General features: G+C 38.3%; 1 protein-coding gene across 1 annotated transcript in view; it reads right to left on the bottom strand.

The window, feature by feature from the left end:
• LOC125239617 overlaps window positions 1-22,534 on the bottom strand; it is a 97,378-nt gene that overhangs the window by 13,230 nt on the left and 61,614 nt on the right. Inside the window, exons 25-40 of the mRNA XM_048147229.1 lie at window positions 22,150-22,256; window positions 20,370-20,516; window positions 18,242-18,357; window positions 17,116-17,202; window positions 15,405-15,548; window positions 14,166-14,335; window positions 13,471-13,604; window positions 10,984-11,066; window positions 10,678-10,803; window positions 9,285-9,472; window positions 8,832-8,993; window positions 7,626-7,719; window positions 6,046-6,154; window positions 4,681-4,784; window positions 2,620-2,760; window positions 1,686-1,795 (exon numbers count right to left, since the gene is read on the bottom strand). Coding sequence (XP_048003186.1) covers window positions 1,686-1,795; window positions 2,620-2,760; window positions 4,681-4,784; window positions 6,046-6,154; window positions 7,626-7,719; window positions 8,832-8,993; window positions 9,285-9,472; window positions 10,678-10,803; window positions 10,984-11,066; window positions 13,471-13,604; window positions 14,166-14,335; window positions 15,405-15,548; window positions 17,116-17,202; window positions 18,242-18,357; window positions 20,370-20,516; window positions 22,150-22,256 — 2,022 coding nt within the window. The remainder of the gene's footprint in view (window positions 1-1,685; window positions 1,796-2,619; window positions 2,761-4,680; window positions 4,785-6,045; window positions 6,155-7,625; window positions 7,720-8,831; window positions 8,994-9,284; window positions 9,473-10,677; window positions 10,804-10,983; window positions 11,067-13,470; window positions 13,605-14,165; window positions 14,336-15,404; window positions 15,549-17,115; window positions 17,203-18,241; window positions 18,358-20,369; window positions 20,517-22,149; window positions 22,257-22,534) is intronic.

The following is a 22,534-nucleotide window of genomic DNA, read 5'->3' as shown; positions in this document are numbered from 1 at the left end:
TTAAAAGCATTTGGAATGTCCGCATGGGACATATATGCACCATTGTCTTTATTTTTTATGCAGACCGACTGAGAGGTAGATTGTTTACCTATCTCCTCATTCACAATCTTCCACAACTCTTTTGAGGGATTCATTGTTTCCGCTAGTCTGGTTTCAATGTGATTTTGTCTAGCGCGGAGCGTCTCAGACTTGATAAGTTTCGCGTAATGATCTATGCAGTCCGATATGATAGTATTGTGCGGATATTGACGTCGTAGTGCGTGCAGATCGCGGTGTTTTTGCATGTATCCAAACAGCTCGTCAGTCGCCCACGGAACAGGTGATTTCTTTTTGGACCTTAATTGTTTAACAGGAAAATGTAAATCTATGTAATATGTCAATATATTAAATAATTTGTCAAATTTAGAATTAATGTCAATATTATCATCATAAATAAAATTAAAATTATAATAAGATATGTCAGTATAAAATGAATAAATAGATTCAGTATTAAATAATCGGCGTTCAAATATCTCACTTGCTTTGGACTTTTGAACCTCACTTTTCAAAGTAAACACATACCGCTGCGCGCTATGATCGCTTATGACAGTGTCCACTGGCGATACAGTTAGGCAGTCGCGTGCGTGGTTCGCTAATCCACAATCAATGGATGACGCGCTATCGTCAGTTACTCGAGTAGGGAATGTTACAGTATTCATACATCCAAAACAAGCAAGTATATCGTCAACCTGCCGTTTCGAACTGTTGTCAGATAAATAATCCACATTTTGATCTCCGACAATGTTCACAATAATCAGTGGATAAAAAAAAAAGGTAATCAATTTAAATACCTAATTATGTTTCTAGTTGATTATGTTATGCATAATACCTAAGTGAAGCAATTATCCTTAAAATTAGATGAAATCAATTATTCGCAATACTTTGTTGCCAAAACAATGTACCTACCTAACTATTGTAATTAAAATTAAAAATTTAAGGTGAGATGATGAGTTAAGATGTTTTATCTTGTACAATTTAATTTCTTTTGTAACAAGGGGGTTGTAGGTATCTTGATAATCATAACAATGTGGGTAGACTAAGCTATGTATGAATAAATTGGTTTATGCTCGGTAATGGTCGTTTCCATATCTCCTGACAACCAGTGGGCTTGATCGCTTTTTCTTTAGTGTATGGTGTCTATTTCCGTTTATAATTATAGGACATTCTTACACAGATTGACTGAGGCCCACGGTAAGCTCAAGGAGGCTTGTGTTGTGGGTACTCAGACAACGATATGTATAATACTTATATACATAGAAAACATCCATGACAGAAACAAATATCTGTCCTCATCACACAAATAAATGCCCTTACCGGGATTCGAACCCGGGACCACGGCTTAGCAGGCAGGGTCGCTACGCGCTAGGCCAAACCGGTCGTCAAATGTATAATCGGGTCACTCACGTAAAATTGTCGATGATAGCTCGACATGTTTCGCTCCATAACGAGGAGTATTTTCATCGAGCGCGTGCGATGCCGATGCTATCCCGACGCACGCGGTCAATGAATATGCTCCTCGTTACGGAGCGAAACATGTCGAGCGATCTTCGACAATTTTACGCGAGTGACCCGATTTTACATGTTTAATTTGTTTTAGTGTTGCAGATATGAACCTTAAAGCTAGAAATTAAGACCAACAACTTTACCTGATCGTCAATATCTGGCATCCAATGGAACGCGACACGAATGGTGGCTTCAAGCAATATGACCGAACCCCGCATGGCTCCAAGCGATGACTGCAAACGAGCTTCCAGCACTGCAAGTAACCAATTAGTTATACATAAATAAATAACATACACATGCATACATACAATCGCGCCTGTGTCCCATGAAGGGGTAGGCAGAGCACATGAAACTACTCAGGTTTCAGTGCCACTCTTGGCAAATAAGGGGTTGAAAGAAAACGAAACTGTGACATTGCAGTGACAGGTTGCCAGCCTCTCGCCTACGCATAATTTAACCCATATCCCACAGTCGCCTTCTACGACACCCACGGGAAGAAAGGGGGTGGTGAAATTCTCAACCCGTCACCACACGGGGATAAATAAATAAAATAAATAAATAAATCATGGGGACACACAGATCAACTTAGCCCCAAACTAAATAACCAAAGCTTGTACTATGGGTGCTAAGCGACGATATACATACTTAAATAGATAAATACATACTTATATACATAGAAAACATCCATGACTCAGGAACAAATATCTGTGCTCATCACACAAATAGATGCCCTTACCGGGATTCGAACCCAGGACCGCGGCTCAGCAGGCAGGATCACTACCGACTGAGCCAGACCGGTCGTTGAAATAAATAAATGTTGACTCAAGTTTGATTTTTGGCTCATTTTTTTTTATAGTCAACCTTTTTTTTTTGTTTACCCAGTGGGAATCCGTTATGGATCCCACTGGCCCGGGAGAACCAAGTGGGTATGTCCGACTCCCACGGACTAAATCCCCTGGGGTGTTCCGAAGCTCGCCTTGGGCGGGGTTTCGGGAACACGGTTGTGGACCACCGTTGTTAGTCAACCTACCCCTATAGTCAACTAGCCCCGGTCTCCCCTACCTATGAGTACAGTACCTGGTATGTCTGCAACTGCCAGCAAGTTCCTAGTCAGCCTGGCGGGCAGTTCAGAATGCCGCCACACATCTCCAAAGTCCACAGCCCGCACCGAGCCGTCACGAGAACACATTATATTCTGGAGATGACGGTCGCCCAGACCTGTACAAACCAAGAATACATACATACATATAATCACGCCTATATCCCATGGGGTAGGCAGAGCACATGAACTACTAAGTTTCTGTGCCACTCCTGGCAAAAAGGGGTTGAAAGAAATCCAAATTGTGACATCGCAGTTACAGGTTGCCAGCCTCTCGCCTACGCCACAATTTATCCCATATCCCACAGTCGACGTCTACGACATCCACGGGAAGAAAGGGGGTGGTGAAATTCTTAACCCATCACCACACGGGGGCCACCAACCAACCAATCAAGAATAAATAAATATTATAGGACATTCTTGCATAGATTGACTGAGTCCCACGGTAAGCTCAAGAGGGCTTGTGTTGCGGATACTCAGACAACGATATATATAATCAAAGACATATGTAACTCCGTATAGACAGATAAAGCCTAAGACAAAAACGTACCTCAGTACCATACAGAAAAAGGTACGGTGGCCTAGATGGCATTACACCTTTGGGGTACGCTCAGCTAGATGGCGCTAATATTAATATTTGACATTTTAACACATATCAAGCTAAGAATATGGGCCAAATTTTCAAAACTGGGGTTCAAAAGTTTTAAGCCTGTGTCAAGAGATGGCAGTCTATACACTGTGATTACACATTTTACTTCGACAGTAACTCTCTATAATACTCGATCCACTTTGATATAATATACAAAATACAATATACATAGAAAACGTCCATGACTCAGGAACAAGGATTCGAACAGGTTAGTTTTGGTAACTAAGTTTTGTAACTGGTTACAGAACGGGAATACAAAATTCCCTGTTTGTAGCTGGTTACGTATTGGGCCCGAGTTATTGATCGGAGTTTCTACCAAATCGAAGCTAGGACGGTGTACATACGGACAGACGGACAGAGCGAAACTATAAGGGTTCTTCGTCAACCTAGTTGACTACAGAACCCTAAAAATTATTCAATGTCAACATTATTCGAATAAGTATAATATTTTATTTATTATATCATATTAATATTCTAAATTTTAATTTTTAATTTGAAATTTTGAATTTAATTTGAATTTAATTCATATTTAAATTTTGTTTTAATTGTATTTTTGATTTTAAATGAATTATTGAATTTTATAACTTTAATTTTTAAAAAGTGTAATTTGTAAATTTTTAAATAATGTAACAATATGGACTGTTTGTCTGAAATAAACGAATACAATACAATACAATAAATCATGTATTCATGACGGCAAAAAAAAATCCCATTTTGTAACCAGTTACAATACGGGATATTTAAGTAAGTAAGTAAGTAAACACTTTATTGTACAGGAAAAGAATACAGCACATAATATTTAAAATAAAAAGTTTCAGTACAAAGGCGAACTTATCCCTTTAAGGGATTTTTTCCCGTTTGGAAGCTGGTTACCAACCAAGACTACGACTCGGTAACGATTTAGTCTCATTTTGTAACCAGTTGCAACACGGGATTCTTTTTCCCGTTTCAAAGCCGGTTACCAAACGTGGTTACAAACCGGTAACTGGGAAAGTCCCAATTTGAATCCTGTTACGAATAGTTAGTCCGTCAGTTAGATTATCAAAGAATTTTAGACACGTATTTTCTCTTTTTTCTCGTAAACGAAAAATGACGACGGTACAGTGCGTTGAAGTTTCGCGTGACGTCACGCCTAGGTACAATTTTTACTTAGAAGTGACGTCACACGCCCCCACTCCGGAACTTTGATGCTCTATATCTTTGTATTTTTTCATTAATTACAAAAAGCGAAAAATACGTATTCAGTGTTTTTGGACGATCTAACTGACGGACTAAACAGAATGCCATTTTTTTATGTAGTCGTCATCCCTATTGGGATTTTTTTCCCGCTTCGAATCTGGTTACCAATTTTTAGTTACGAAACGGTACTAAAGGGGCAACAGGTACTCACCCAACAGCCACGTGAGAAGAGTCATGTCAGCCAGCGAGTCTGTATAATTTCGTTTCCTCCAGATAAAATCTTGTACGCAGGAGCTGCTCTGTTCCATAGCAGACCTAGAATAAGTACAAAAATAAAATACTTTTAACACTTAAACTCACGTCTGTATTCACAAACGGGGTAAACAGAGCACATGGAACTGTTCGAGTATACAAAAAAACGAAACGCGTAACAGAAATTGCTCAACAAAAATTAAAATTTGACATTAGACACTAAAACATAATTATAATATACTAGCTTTTGTCCGCGGCTTCGCTCGCGCTAGAAAGAGACAAAAGTAGCCTATGTCACTCTCTATCCCTTCAACACTCTCCACTTAAAAAATCACGTCAATTCGTCGCTCCGTTTTGCCGTGAAGGACGGACAAACAAACAGACACACATACACTTTTCCATTTATAATATTAGTATGGATTTATTTTTCATCATGCAGAAACGTCTGCGACCGATACTACATATTTTTAAAGGAAAAATGGAAAAATTCATACTTCCGACAGGACTCGAACCTGCAACCTACTAATATGCATTATTATAGGTAGATGTCGCTATACGCTACCCTAAGTGCGTTTTCACATTATCCGGGTAATTCCATGTAGCAGAGTAATGTAAGTGACCAATTATTTGCATGTTTTTTTATTCATGGTGCTAATTTAAATATCAATATATCTAAGGATTAAAAGTAGGCTTATCTAGAGATAAATTAAGACTTCAATTTGCATCATAAATAAAAAAACATGCAATGAAGTGGTCACTTACATTACAGTTACGTGGAATTGCCCATCCGATCCGATATCGGATGTAGGACTGATATCTCATACACTTAATCCGCCATCTTTGCCTTTGAAATCCTTTGGATATCCGATATCGGATCGGATCATATGAAAACGCACTGAGGCGTTTAGGAGTTGAATCACGATCGCAGGTAAATCCGTGGACTCCACCTACCCTTCCAGGAAACAGGTGTGTCTATATGCAAAGACATATGTAACTCCGTATAGACAGATAAAGTCTAAGAAAAAAACGTACCTCGGAACCATAGAGAAAAAGCTACGGTGGGCTAGATGGCGTTGCACCTTTGGGGTACTCTCGGGCTAGATGGCGCTAATAATAATATTTGACATTTTAACACATATTAAGCTAAGAATACGGGCCAAATTGTCAAAACTGAGGTTCAAAAGTTTTAAGCCTGTGTCGAGAGATGGCAGTCTATGCACTGTGATTACACATTTTACTTTGACAGTAACTCTCTATAATACTCGACCCTCTTTGTCTCTACCTACCCCTCCAGGAAACAGGTGTGTCTGTATGTAAATGTTACCTTAGTGCATTTGCAGGAACTTTAGCGCAGAGTTGCTCGTGAGCCTGCAAGCACGCTGCCGGCGATTCTATGAGGAGACCATCGGTTGGACGACTTACTGTATGTAGCACTGTGGAGATATATTATTTACTGTTAGATTTATCTCAATAAACTAGTTTCCTACTAATGAAATAAAACTATGGAAACGGATTAAATCGCGTATAATGAATTTAAAATACATCCCGACGTTTCGAACTCTTTACAGCGTTCGTTGTCAACGGGTGACTGAGGAAAAATTAAAATGTGCAAAAGCTACCCACTTACAAGAAATATTAACGAACCATCCATAGTTTTATTTCATGAGTAACTATCGCGGTAACCGAAGACAATAATATTAGTTTCCTACTAGTCAAATCAGCTACTTTTTGAGCATTTCTTTTTTTGCCAATAAAAATTTTTTGATTGTTTTAGGGAATTTTAGGTCAATTGTACTCAGAATCACGAGTACTTTCAATCTCACTGGGAGATAAAAAGTGTCCCAGAATTTCCATACATTTTTGTTACTTTCCTCTTTTGTTACCCCATACAACATGTACGGAAAATGGTAACAAAACAAGAAAAAAACGTATGGGACAATTTTTTTAACCACTAGGATTGAAATGGCTAGTAATTCTGAGTAGAAATAGCGTATTTTTTTTCAAAAATATCACACTTCATAAAAGTGACAAAAAAAAAAGAAATGCTCATTTAAGAACTGTCAAAACGATTTGCTAATATGGAATTACTATGAAATACTGAGGAGTGACGTCACGGTCAATTCATTTACTTTATTTCTTTCTCTTTGACTTATTAAATAGAAATTATGTTTAAACATAACTACTGTCCATATTTTCCTTCTAATTACGTGGTGCTTTATTTCGTGCACTGCATAAAATATTTTATTTTAAGTACAGGAAACTAGCCTATTATTGACAAATACTTCATACATAGATATAAATTAAGAAAACTCGAAAATTCGCGTTTTCCGAAACCTAACACTAAGGGCCGGTTGCATCAAACAGTCTGTCACCGTTAAAGCGTTTGTGAAATTTTATTGTATGGCAAGTTCCATAGACGTCTGCTGCGTGACGATGATGTGTCAGTCAAATGTGGTTGATGCAACTGGCCCTAATTTCAATTTCAATTCAATTCCCTAAGCTAGATCGATTTTTCGCTCCAAAAAACCTCCACATGACAAATTTCAGCAAAATCGTTAGAGCTGTTTCGAGGTCGCCGGTAGATACCTAGATAATTATCAAATATTCCGTTTTCCTTTTTAACCTCCGACGCAAAAACAATGGGGTGTTTAAGTTTGACGCGTCTGTCTGGGGCATCGCAGCTCCAGAACGGATGAACCGATTTAGATTTAGATTTTTTTGTTTGAAAGCTGAGTTACTCGAGAGTGTTCTTAGCCATGTTTCATGAAAATCGGTCCACTATGTCGTTTTTCAAAATTTTAATGTGGTTAGGTAAGTTAAGACAGAGTTCAACAGCCTAAAAACACCATAATATGTTTTTTTTCATCCGAATCTTAGTGACTCGCATATTTTAATCACACGTACCTTCCAAGTTACAAGCGGTAGCAATCATAGTCCTCAATCGCTCATGGCCTTCTAGGAACTCGATTAGGGCACTCTCTTCATCTAGGAGCGTCACCTGTCAAAAACAAAATCACTTGACAAGTAAAATTCATGTAAGTTACAGCGGGGCAATTTCGACTGGGGGACCAATGCAACTGATCAATTTTTTTCCATGTTTTACAATGTTTGCATTAAATAAGATTATGAAAACGGATTAAATCGCGTATAAAGAATTTACAATTCATCCCGACGTTTCGAACACTTTACAGCGTTCGTGGTCAACGGGTGACTGAGGAAAAATTACGATGTGCAAAAGCTACCCACATACAATAAATATTAACGAACCATGACCGCAAATAATATAGATTTTTAAGGCAGGTTCACACACTAGGCAGGTGCTGTTGGCGAACGAGTCAAGATACCGCGTGTCAAGCAGAAGGCCCGCTTGAAGATCCCTACAGTCGAGCGCCGCCTGCTATCCTGCCTTTTGTTAGAGGGGTGTTCCCACTTGAAGTGACGCGTGTCGCCCGCGAGTGTCTCGCCTGTCTCCTGTATGTGTCCACATGGCAGCAACATGTAGACAATATATACTTACACTATAACTGTGTCCACGTGACGCTAGCGTACTAGTGCCGACCGAAACTATCCAAAATTCTGAAATTTTTACATAGGTAAACTTCGGAAATTTTCCATACTTTATATGGGCAATTGTATGGATGGAAACTTTCCATTTCATAAATTTAAATTCCCTTCATTTTTCGTGAAAGTTTCGTGAATTTTTCAAGAACTTTAAGATTTTCTTGGAAAGTTTCCGCAACTTTCACATCACTACGCTAGCGATGCGTTGTGACGCGGTATCGCTTGCGTGTTGCTCGCCTGTCTCCTATATGTGTCCACATGAAAGCAACATGTAGACAATATATACTTACACTATAACTGTGTCCACTTGACATCACGCTGGCGACGCGTTGTGACGCAACGTCGCTCGCGAGTCGCTCGCCTGTCTCCTGTATGTGTCTATGTGTCCACACGAGAGCAACATGTAAACAATGTGTATGACTCACACTATAACTGTGTCCACTGGACGTCACGCTAGCGACGCGTTGTGACGCGGCGTCGCTCGCGAGTTGCTCGCCTGTCGCCTGTATGTGTCCATATGAGAGCAACATGTAGACAATATATACTTACACTATAACTGTGTCCACTGGACATCACGCTAGCGACGCGTTGAGACGCGGCGTCGCTCGCGAGTCGCTCCCCTGTCTTCTGAATGACGCGGTGTGTGCGGCCACACGACAGCAACATGGATAAGACGACGGGACGACGAATGGAATCGGTGAATACTTGGACCTGGTAGAAACATAAATAGATATACACCGTGTTTTTTTTTGTTTTCCGCTAAATTCGACATGTCGTTAGGTTCGTTATCAGGAACCACTCTGTATATTCATTTTGGAATTCGTATTCCGTTGTCTGTACGTACCAAGTCAGATTTAGTGTTTTTAGACATCAAAATGCTAAAAAATGCACAAAAATTGGCCGATTTTCATGAAACATGGCTAAGAACACTTCCGACTAACTCAGCTTTCAGACAAAAAAACAAAATCTAACTCTTTATTAAACAGTTATGAATATACTCACCTTATCATAAAACTTGATAACTTTAACCCCTCGCAGGCCGAGCCACCTCTCAACCCCCTCGTCCAGAGGTTTGAGCAGCGTTGGGCAAAGGTCCGACAGTCTAAGGGTTGACTGAGGTTCTCTTCTAACGGACATGACGATGGATTTCAGCTTGTCTTCAGCGCGAGAAGCGAATTCTGATGTAGAATCTGGTCAAAAAATGCATGAAGAAGTGAAACTTCGTAACATTGACGACCGGTCTGGCGTAGCGCGTCGTGACCCTGCCTGCTATGCCGCGGTCCCGGGTTCGAATCCCGGTAAGGGCATTTATTTGTGTGATGAGCACAGATATTTGTTCCTGAGTCATGGATGTTTTCTATACATACATAATTATTTGTATATTATATATGTATATCGTTTTCTGAGTGCCTGCAACACAAGCCTTCTTGAGCTCTCTCTCTGAGAGTCAGTCAATCTGTGTAAGAATGTCAAATATAAAAAAAAAAAACACTTTTAGGTAGTATTAAAATTTTAAAAATTGTGAGTCTCGAAAACCAGGCGACTTTTACTAAACCTTAATGTCGATTTTCTGGACCAGTATGAGGTGCCCTCTTGGTGGATAAAAGGTTGTCCATTAATTACCGGGCATCCTGTATAGTAGTCACACTACTTGAAAAAAGAACAAATCAAAAAATATTCAATAAAATAATTTGATTTGTTCCCTAGTTGTTACTGGTGAAACCCGATAAGTTGAGCAAACTGTTTTTTTTTTAATTCGAACTATGAGCAATTTCCACAATATTGTTATTTCAAGGACAAAATTATCTCGATTTATCGGGTCTCACCAGTAAACATTTCTAGCATGTTTTCGTAATTCGAGTTGGCAACACTGTGTGTTAAACGTCTGTTAATTAGTTTCATTTCAATGAAAATACACAGGTAACGAAACTGGTTTACAAAATTTAACATTTGAAATTGGAGTGGAATTCCTTGCCGGCGGCTATATTTCCGAGCTCATATAACCTGGCAACCTTCAAATCAAGAGTGAACAGGCATCTTCTGGGCGAGCTCACTCCATCGTAGGCCACGTCTTTGCCTTTGGCTAGTCTGTGGCCAAGAGTAAGCCCATTTATAATAAACTAGCTTTTGCTCGCGGCTTCGCACGCGTTAAATTTGAGGAATTCTCCATACTAACTTCCACCTCCTATTTTAGGGAAGTGGGGGGGTTAGAAAGAGACAAAAAGTAGCCTATGTCACACTCCATACCTTCAACTATCTCCATTTAAAAAATTACGTCAATTTGTCGCTCCGTTTTGTCGTGAAAGACGGACATACAAACAGACACACACACTTTCCCATTTATGATATTAGTACATGGATAAATGAAAAAAGCAGCGTATGTACTTCTACTTACCAAATTCATACATTCCATACAAATCGTCCTTATATTTATCTAGCAGCTTGTAACTCGGACCAGCGTACGGGTTCTCGAATATCTTCTCTCTCATTCTGTCTAATGTACTCTTCCAACGACCGACATCTAGAAATAATAATGAATGTGTAATAAAGAATTTACTATTTAATACAAACCCTATGTACATTTTGGACAAAAATACCTATACACCCTGTTTTAATTGACTCTGAATATCAAGCTCTTGCTTGATATATCACTTATACCAGTTATACCAATTGATTATTTGCCAATGAGTTATTTTATTACCTTTGTCTCTCAAACCCATCACTAACTCCTCACAATAGTGTACTAGCAAGTGATTTGGATCGCAGACCAACTGAAGGCACCTCCTGCACAAACAAATATATTCTCAAAAAAGCCTAAAACGTAAATATATTAAAGCAAAGAACTTTTTGCGACTTAGCAAAGTTAGTTTGTAATTAACCCCTGACGCAAAAACGACGGGGTGTTATAAGTTTGACGTGTCTGTCTGTTTGTCTGTCTGTGGCATCGTAGCTCACGAACGGATGAACCGATTTTGATTTAGCTTTGACTGTAGTTAACATAAAATATTTTATACCACGCACGAAATAAAGCATCAAATAATTATAAGAAAAACATGGACAGAAATAATTTTTAAATCCAATTTTTATTTAATAAGTCATGTAGAAATATATAAAGTAACTGAGTTGACCGTGACGTCACTCAATTCGATTTCATATAAATTCTATATTAGCAAGTCGTTCAAATTCGTTTTGACAGTTCTTAAAAAGAAGCTGATTTGACTAGGAGGCAAGTAGCCTATATGTCGGGGTATTTTTCAAAATTTTAATTTTGTGGTAAAGTATTTAGTTGTTTACTTTCTCACGTGGTGACGGGTTAAAAATTTCACCACCCCCTTTCTTCCCGTGGGTGTTGTAGAAGTCGACTGCGAGATATGGTTTCATGATTTGATGGGCTAGCAACCTGTCAAGGTAACACACATAGTAGGTAGGCAGAGCACATGATACTACTCAAGTTCAAGTACCACTCTTGGTAAATACCAGCCTCTCGCCTACGCCACAATTTAACCCATATCCCACAGTCAACTTCTACGACACCCACGGGAAGAAAGGGGGTGGTGAAATAGGCTACTTGTCTCCTAGTCAAATCAGCTTCTTTTTAAGAACTGTCAAAACGAATTTTAACGACTTGTTAATATGGAATTAATATGAAATCGAATTGAGTGACGTCACGGTCAACTCAGTTACTTTATATATTTCTACCTGACTTAATAAATAGAAATTGGATTTAAAAATGTCTTCTGTCCATGTTTTTCTTATAATTATCTCATGCTTTATTTCGTGCATTGTATAAAATATTTTATTTTAACTGCAGTCAAGTATCCTATTTTTAACCGGTCACTAGGTACACGGGCAGTTTCATGTGCTATGCCTATCCCTTCTGGGAATGCAGGCGTGTCATTGTGTTTTTTTATGTTAGTTTTTACTATATTACCCACAGATGTCATATATACCATAGACCAAGCAAACGTATCTACTTAGCGTGTCAAATGAACTCAGTAAACTCCACTGAGTTGTCCGTCTTTAATCGCAGCTTGCAGCTTTCGGGCGTCAATTTTTGTAAGTTGAAGTCAACAAAAACATTAAAAATGCGTGATATTTAATTGCAACAATACAAAAATTATGAACACTCAAGGGCCTGAGACATATTTAAAATCACAGGCAAGTAACAACTTCAGTACATAACCACTAATTTAAAATTTTGAAAAAAAAAACCAGACATAGTGGACCGATTTTCATGAAACATGGCTAAGAACACTCCCGACTAACTCAGCTTTCAAATAAAAAAAAACATACATACATACATACAATACATACAATCACGCCTGTATCCCATAAAGGGGTAGGCAGAATACATGTAACTACTAAAGCTTCAGTGCCACTCTTGGCATATAAGGGGTTGAAAGAAAAAAAACTATATCTAAATCGGTTCATTCGTTCGAGAGCTACGATGCCACAGGCAGACACACACACAGACAGACAGACAGACAGACAAACAGACCGACAGACAGACAAACAGACAGACACGTCAAACTTATAACACCCCGTCGTTTTTGCGTCGGGGGTTAAAGAAAACTAAATTTAAATCGGTTCATCCGTTCGGGAGCTATAATACCACAGACAGACACACACACACAGACAGACAGACGAACAGACAGACAGACAGACACGTCAAACTTATAACACCCCGTCGTTTTTGCGTAGGGGGTTAAAAATCTGACACGCTCGGCCGCCATACAAATAGATAAATCATAAATATTTTATTTGTAAACATAGGTACAGGTCGATTCACGAAAGCTGGCACGAATGAAATGAACGAAACTTTGATTGTGTGAGTGACACCTGTATTGGTATACAGTCGTAACTGTCAAGAGCCACCATTTTATTGGTTAATCTGTCACACACATGCATATTTTCATTCAAACATTCGTTCCATTCGTGCCAGCTCTTGTGAATTGACCTGTACATATAGATCTTACATGGAGTTGTGTCAGTGTCGCTATCTATGCTTTGCCTGTAGGCATACAAACATTTTTTTGTGGCGATTGAGCATGCAGCAAATGTTAAACAAATAAGACCTGAGACTAAACCTAATCTAAATGATATATCTACAATTCAGAATCGGAGAGAAATTCTTTAATAGAATAGATGAATTAGTTTCTTCTATCTAAATCTATTTCTGAGATATTACCTGTATTTCTCGACGCTGGCGTCCTTAGGCAGCATACTGGCTAAGGTCCGATGGACCTCCGATGGTAATTTATAAGCATTCTTCTCTAATAGTTCGAGAGAAAACGCGTCTAGTGTGGGCAGTACAGGGGCCAGCTGGGAAAAAAGTTTTAATCTTATTTAACTTTTAATAAATAAATAAATATTATAATAAATTTCACTCGTTCCATATCCACACAACACAATCGTATTTTAATCCCATTCATTAATTATGTAGCTGTCACATAAACTACAGTATTTATATACAGTACTAGCTTTTGCCCGCGGCTTCGCTCGCGTTAGAAAGAGACAAAAAGTAGCCTATGTCACTCTCCGTCCCTTCAACTATCTCCATTTAAAAAATCACGTCAATTCGTTGCTCCGTTTTGCCGTGAAAGACGGACAAAAAAACAGACACACACTTTCCCATTTATAATATTAGTATTATTAGTAAGTATAAGCAGGGGCGGCTCACTTAACTTAAACAAAAAAATATAAATACTGTATAAGAAAGTACCCAAGACTTGAATATAATAGTACCTTTTACGGCTCTTTTCTTTGTAAGAATTTAGTAGGTATTTAAAAAAGCGGCATTTCGTGAACATCAAAGCAGTGGGCCTTCTGTACTTGTACTATTATATATTCTGTGGTATAAGTATGGATGTAAAGAACGCTTACCTTATCAAGTAGATCCTGTATGATCTTAACACTGTCTAGTTGTCCTTGTAACTTGTTCAGCCTGTTCAAAAAAACAGCTAACAACAAGTCGATTCTGGGTGTGTTGAGAGCGGCCGCGCGGGTTATCACTTTGGACATGTTTGATATAGCGTTTTCTGTATTTATTAAACCTGTAAAAAATATTATTGCATAGAGGAATCAGTAAGGGAAGAGTTGTAACTCCATACATCAGTAAATGCAAGTTATTTGTAGTGACATCTAGCGACAACCACGAGTCAACTAGCGTAAATTGTCAGTACTGCTACTTGTCAATAGATGTCGCGACGAACGAAGAATCTAATGCTTAACAATTTTTAGCTAATATTACAATAGTATTAATCAGTATTCTGTTTTCAATTCCTTCTGCTTGTAATATAAGTTGTAAACTGTTTTAATATTTATTATTTATTTATTTATTTAAACTTTATTGCACAAATTATCAATAAAAAGTACAAATGGCGGACTTAACGCCTCAAGGCATTCTCTACCAGTCAACCATTGGGCAAAACAGAGATAGTTAGTTTGGTGCACAAGATTATAAAGCCAGTATGAGATTTTAACGATTAAATACAAGTCGATACCTACTATTATAAAATAAACATACACAAATACAATAAGTAAACCTACATATATATTAGTATAATACATATATATGAATAAAATACACATATACATAAATAAATAAATGTACCTAGTGCGAGACATCAAGTAGACTTTAATCTCGAATGTTTGCAAATAAGTGCTTACGCAACTTGCTTTTAAAAGAGAGTTTACTCTGAGCTTGCCTGATAGGCAGAGGGAGGGCATTCCATAGACGAATTGCCTGACAGCTAAACGAGTTGGACAAGAATCCAGTGCGATGAGGGAGGACAGCCAGTTTCAGCGCACGAGAAGGACGCAGCTCACAACCCGGCCGAGCCGCTACGAACTGAAAGTTGGTCCTGAGATAATTGGGCGCAGCTGGGTCAAATAGGATCGAATAAAGAGCACACAAGATTCGCAATGACCTACGTTCACGAATTGGGAGCCAATTAAGTTTACGGCGAAAAGCGGAGACATGGTCATATTTGCGAAGATACACATAGATATATATTACATTTTTGGCAGACGATACACTGTTGACACCTAGTGTCGAGTAGTAAATTAAGTAAATTTTAAGGTAACACTTGAAAAAGAATATAAATATAATCATTAACATACCCGTCTCCAAAACTTCATCATAATGTCCCATAGCTATTTCGAACACCGAGCTTACAGCTTCTTTGGAGCACGTACTCCAGTCAACCTGTGAGGACGACCGATCCACCGCTGTCAGTATTGACTGCAAATCGTGCTGCTGAAGACCTGAAAAAGGATATTTATTACGCAAAATTCAATTTAAATTCCATTACCCAAAACCAAGGACCATATAATAGGCTACTTGACTCTTTTTCAAAGTATGTCTTATATTATTAATTACTGTCTAATTAAACGAAAAAAAATAGTACCATATTTTATTACGACTTAAAAACCCGCAAAAAAAATATTTAAAGTTTACTTTTACTTGATCAGGCAAAAACAACATCAGCCATATTAATCTATAGAATATCTATGACATGTGTCGATTAACTTCAAAACTGGGTAAATCCATTCTGCTATAAGGTTGATTATTTTTCAGATCATATTATATTTTTATATATTCAACCTTAAAGCAGAATGGATTTACCCAGGTTTGAAGTTAAGCGACACACATGACGTCAGTATATTTAGAAAAAATATTTCACATTGTCACACCCGTCAACGACTATGAATTTTAATACAATAGAGGTTGCTTCTATGGAGATCAGATTACTACCTCTAATTTCCGTAGTTGATCTGAATTATGTGACGTCACTCCATTGGCCAACACCGTTTTCGGAGTCCATAATTTAAAAAAAACATACACACATCTTTAATTAAAAATACGCAGTCATCACGCACTTTTAATCCCCGCAAGCTATAAATATTGATTTCTTAAGTCAAATACTACAGAAAACAATAACTTGATGTGCTAAATTCGATACGAGTCTAGTAGCCTATACCTTATCTATATGTATAAGTAAGTATATCTTTTTAACTTCTGATTAGCAGAAACGTCTGCAATCGATGCCGTTAGGCTTAGAATAAATTTAAAAGTGAAAAATGTCTGCCTTGGACGAGACTTGAACTCACGGCCTCTGGATCCAGAGGCCGTGAGTTCAAGTCTCACCCAAGGCAGACATTTTTCACTTTTAAATTTAAGTAAGTATATCGTCGCCTAGCACCCATAGTACAAGCTTTGCTTAGTTAGGGGCTAGGTTGATCTGTGTAAGTTGTCCCCCCCAATATTATTTTTCTACTCGTCGACTTTAATCTGTCAATTAAGACACCACAGACTAAACTATACGTGCTGACTTTTCAGTGTTGGATAGTCTTTGACACTTAGTCAACTATAATATTTCATTACACTTGACTTTAGTTAACTGAAAAAAATTCAAAAATAGAACTTCATACAAGTTTTATACTAATTTGCGATACCTGGCAAATTTGTATGCATCTGAAACACATTTTTTTTATCTATCGCGTTATCGACCAATCAGAGACGGTTATTACAAACAATTGGTTGCCAGGTAATTCGATGTTGATACAACGGTGAACGACGCTATTGACATTAATTTTAGCTTGAATGATGATTTTTTCGTCCATTGATGATGAAGATGATGACTCATAGAAAAAGTATTGTATACAATAGTGATATAATTAAGCTTTTCACTCTCGTACCATACTATTAGGCCACTCAGCAAGCTTGGTGGCCTAAACGTGGTACTCGACTGAAAAGCTTTGTATTATATCACGATTGTATAAAATACTATTATTTATTGTTTATTTTAATTTAGTTGTGTATAATACTTACATTTTAAATCTTTACGCAGCAGTAACATCAGATGGTACATCTCTATACTCACTGAGGGGTCGTTTGAAAACTGCGGGGTATACTTTTCTAAAACAACATTAAAATAAATTACAGACCAGTACTTCTAAATAAAACAAAGATGTTACATCTTCCTGATGCTGATGTAAGCCAATGTTTTTACAGCACCCATTCGGAAAAAGCACTTTTCTTCCCTGATAGGAGGGAGCAAAGTAGCACTTTTCTGTTCAAGGACTTTATGTTGCCAATATAAAATATTAACGCAATGAAAAAAATTGGGCAAACCACAATGTTTAAAAAAATGTTTCTACTAAGTGCGTAATATTTAAACAACAACAATAATTCGTATTTTGGATATTTCTTCATAGGTGATGTGAAAAGCAGTATGTTTTTTTAGGGTTCCGTAGTCAACTAGGAATCCTTATAGTTTCGCCATGTCTGTTTGTCCGTCCGTCCGCGGATAATCTCAGTAACCGTTAGCACTAGAAAGCTGAAATTTGGTACCAATACGTATATCAATCACGCCAACAAAGTGCAAAAATAAAAAATGGAAAAAAATGTTTTATTAGGGTACCCCCCCTACATGTAAAGTGGGGGCTGATATTTTTTTTCATTCCAATCCCAACATGTGATATATTGTTGGATAGGTATTTAAAAATAAATAAGGGTTTACTAAGATCGTTTTTTGATAATATTAATATTTTCGGAAATAATCGCTCCTAAAGGAAAAAAAAGTGCGTCCCCCCCCTCTAACCTTTGAACCATATGTTTAAAAAATATGAAAAAATTACAAAAGTAGAACTTTATAAAGACTTTCTAGGAAAATTGTTTTGAACTTGATAGGTTCAGTAGTTTTTGAGAAAAATACGGAAAACTACGGAACCCTACACTGAGCGTGGCCCGACACGCTCTTGGCCGGTTTTTATTATTACATATTATAAATGGGCTTACTCTTGGCCACAGACTAGCCAAAGGCAAAGACGTGGCCTACGATGGAGTGAGCTCGCCCAGAAGATGCCTGTTCACCCTTGATTTGAAGGTTGCCGGGTTATATGAGCTCGGAAATATAGCCGCCGGCAAGGAATTCCACAACACGATCAACAATTACCTGCTTTCTTCAGTACGTCCCGCAAAAGTTCCGAGTTTTCCCGCTCTAGCGCTGTCTGTCGCAGCGCTAGTAGCTTCTGTCTCAACCACGACAGTGTCTCGAACTTGTTAAGATCTCTGTAAAATTGAAGATATCACTCATCAGTAATACATACATATCGTCACTACTTTGAAAAAAATCTCGTATCTCACGCTGTTCCTCAAAGTTAAAACGTAGTAAGTCTATATGCATTCTATACATACTTACTACAATTTTCTTTTCATTCACAGACGAAGATACAAGTTTTTTTTTTTAAATAAAATAAAAATCATTTATTCATGTACCAAAAATAGCAGTTATAAACAGGCCATAAACTATATTAACACAAAAAAGGCTTCACCATGTCCGTGCCTGAACTAGGGAGATCCTGTATCTCAGGCAGAAAAAATAACTTACAAACTAAAACAGGGAAATTATTTGATAATATCATGTGCATTGCATAGGTATTCAACTAAAAAATAAATAAATTACATTACAGATTTATAAATAGAGTAGGTTACCCACTTAAAACTATCATAATTCTAAAAGTACAGCAAAAAAAGATGGTAAGCCATATGTAATACTTATTGCTTATTGCTTTTAAAAGTAGTGACGATATATAAACTTACACCTGTATTCCCAAAAGTGTAATACCCACAGTCACATGGCCAATGTGTAAACCTAGGCTCCAGGAGCGCAGGCGTCAAGACCCCGAGATCCGCGCACGGCAGACCGCACTTACTTATCAGTAGGCCTAGCACATGATTGCCGCGAGTATGTCGCTGCAAGATAAATCACATGTCTTCTTCTAACTGTAATAATGACATAAAAATGGATAGTCTATCTCGCGGCGACATACTCTCGCGGCAATCATGTGCTAACCCCGCAGTTATAATAGGCAAGACGACTAAAAAAACTAATTAGTCCGTCAGTTAGAATATCAAAGAGTTTTAGACACGTATTTTTTTCTTTTCTCTCGTAAACGATAAACGACGACGGTACAGTGCGTTGAAGTTTCGCGTGACGTCACGCCTAGGTACAATTTTTACTTAGAAGTGACGTCACAAGCCCCCACTCCGGAACTTTGATGCTCTGTATCTTTGTATTTTTTCATTAGAGTAAGAGAATAGTTATTTGTTATACAAGGGGGCAAAGTTGTATTTTAACGCCGAGTGTGGAATTTATAGTTATAGTTGAACCACGAGCGAAGCGAGTGGTTCGAGAATAGAATCCTGAACTTGCGAGTTTTTTAACACACGAGAAGTAAAATACATTTGCACCCGAGTGTAACACAAAACTTTTCCCCTCACTATAGCGAGGAAACTACAACGCAAAAAATGTGTTTATCACTGCTTCCAGTAGTTCCACAGGTGGTAAATCATCTTTATTACTAGATTCACCTACTTTTATCAATTTTACAGCAGATAATTTGACTTTATTCAAGGTCAAATTACTTTACCCACTAGTGGATAAAATGCGTTTTTACCCGCTGGTATTAAAGGACAAAACACGTGTTTCCGAGCTAGTGAGGGGAAAAAATACGTATTTAATATTTTTGGACGATCTAACTGACGGACTAAACAGAATGCCATTCTTTTTATGTAAGTAGTCCCTGCTATAGATGAAAATTATTGAAAAAACTACTTCAGCAACGTGGTAACGATACGCTACACAGTACCACACCTCGGACACTGGCGATCTAATATATGAAAGAGGCGCGTTCCTAGCACACAGTCTAAGCTCGTGTAGGTGAACGCGTACCATGCTTGTATGAGTGAAATATGACAGGTCGACTGTTCGCGTTTTGACAGGCGGTAACTGACAGGGGCACTTTCAGCGGGGAGCAGGAGTGGCCATGCTGTACGATAGTACTCTTTATTATACTGTGACAGTACGATCGCTTCTTGTAGCAGCTTCTGTTATGCTTCAATGAAGTGTTGGAACAATGTACCTCCACCAGTCACAAACTGTAAGCTAGTCCATTACTTGTTTTAAAGTAAAATACAAACTTAAAAAGCTTTATTTACGCAAATGATTTTGCTTATCATAGAATAATTGAATATACGTACATACACTGTTTTAAAAAATGGAAAGATTTTTTTTTACTTACTCTACATTTCTTTCTACACATTGTAGCGCAACGTTCGGTATGCCCATCTCGTTTGCTCTCATGCACCATCTCAACTCGTGCGAGCGAGACAGCTGGCTCGTTTTGTCGTCTGTTGGGCTGAGTTGGATCGAGTTGTAATATGTCGATCTGTAAGGTAAATCTCTTTATTATTAAAATTAATATTGCTACAAATAAATATGAGCAGATATCGGATTCCGTGGGGCGAAACTTCTTGACAGCTAGGGACTTCCTATATCGATAAACTCATTTATCGATACTAGTTCTAAATACTAGTGATCACACAATAGTTTGCTTATAAAATACGAGTATTTTTTTTATTAAAAGAGTATGCGCATGTGACACTGTTTGAGTTGCAGGCGTCCATAGGTTACGGTAACCGCTTTCCACCGCACCGGACCGTATGCTTGGTTGCCACCGACGTAGTATAAAAAAAATTATATAATAAAATAAGAACTCAATTTGCTTCTTCTTTTTTGAAAACGTTTTTAAAAGTTTACTTGTCACAATTTATCTCGACGCTATTTATTTTAGACGCTATGTATGAATTTCATACTGGTCTTCAGAACAATAGTTACAAAAAACACACACAATGTTGGGGGCGGTCACTAGTATATAGAACTAATATCGATAAATGAGTTTATCGATATAGGAAGTCCCTAGCTGTCAAGAAGTTTCGCCCCACGGAACCCGATGTCTGAATATGACATTCTTACACAGATTGACCGAGTCCCACGGTAAGCTCAAGAAGGCTTGTGTTGTACAAGTACTAAACCTACATAGAAAACATCCTTGTCTCAGTAACAAATATCTATTATATTCATCACTCAAATAAAATGTCCTTACCAGGATTCGAACCCAGACTAGGCCAGTCTTCTCAGGTCGTCTTGTCACATAAGGTTCTCGTACTACCAAAGACATATATAACTCCGTATAGACAGATAAAGTCTAAGAAAAAAACGTACCTCAGTACCATACAGAAACAGGTACGGTGGCCTAGATGGTATTACACCTTTGGGGTACGCTCAGCTAGATGGCGCTAATATTAATATTTGACATTTTAAAACATATCAAGCTAAGAATATGGGCCAAATTGTCAAAACTGAGGTTCAAAAGTTTTAAGCCTGTGTTAAGAGATGGCAATCTATGCACTGTGATTAGTGATTACACATTTTACTTCGACAGTCCAGTACACTGAATTCATTTCATCATCGCACCGCTCGCCGTGAACAAGGCACTCATCCACACACCTTGCAACCTAAATGGTGTACCGTGTGGTTTCAGAGGAATTTCCTCCCGCGAACGCTCCGGCTGTGGAATGAGCTCCCTGCCGAGGTATTCCCGATGAACTACAGTATAGGCACACCTCGGACACTGGCCATCAAATATAAGAGGCGCGTTCCTAGCACACAGTCTAAGCTCGTGTAGGTGAACGCGTACTATGCTTGTATGAGTGAAATATGACAGGTCGACTCGACTGTTCGCGTTTTTGACAGGCGGTAACTCTGAGGTAACCGAGAGGGGATGGGCGGCACTTTCAGCGGGGAGCGGGAGTGGCCATACTGTACGATAGTACTCTTTATTATATAGTGGTATAGGGTTCTTCAAAATAGGAGTGCACAAGTTTCTAATGGGTCGGCAACGCGCATGTGACACCCCTCGAGTTGCCGGCGTCCTTGGTTCCGCCAGGTCTTTAGGTAGCTTTCTGTCAGGCGGACCGTATGCCTATTTGCTACCGACGTGGTATTAAAAAAAAGTTTACCTGATCAAGAGTCTGGCCGCGCATTCCGCGAGGCAGTCTGATGTCTTGAAGAGTTGTGAGGGCATCATTTCAGATGGGTCGTGTTGCCATGACAACGCCTCGGTTATCTGTGAAGAGAAATTAATAATCAGAAATAAAAAAAATTTGGCATTTAAGACAATATTTTTTTAAATATTATTATAAGACATTCTTACACAGATTGACTGAGGCCCACGGTAAGCTCAAGCAGGCTTGTGTTGTGGGTACTGACAACGATATATGTAATATACAAATACTTATATACATAGATAGAAAAACCTCCATGACTCAGGAACAAATATCCGTGCTCATCACACAAATAAATTCCCTTACCGGGATTCGAACCCGACTACGCCAGATCGGTCGT

Source organism: Leguminivora glycinivorella, chromosome 26 (genome assembly GCF_023078275.1).
Source record: "Leguminivora glycinivorella isolate SPB_JAAS2020 chromosome 26, LegGlyc_1.1, whole genome shotgun sequence".
Lineage (NCBI taxonomy): Eukaryota > Metazoa > Arthropoda > Insecta > Lepidoptera > Tortricidae > Leguminivora > Leguminivora glycinivorella.
The sequence above is the reverse complement of the archived record's forward strand: the minus strand, read 5'-3'. Positions and strand labels throughout refer to the sequence as shown.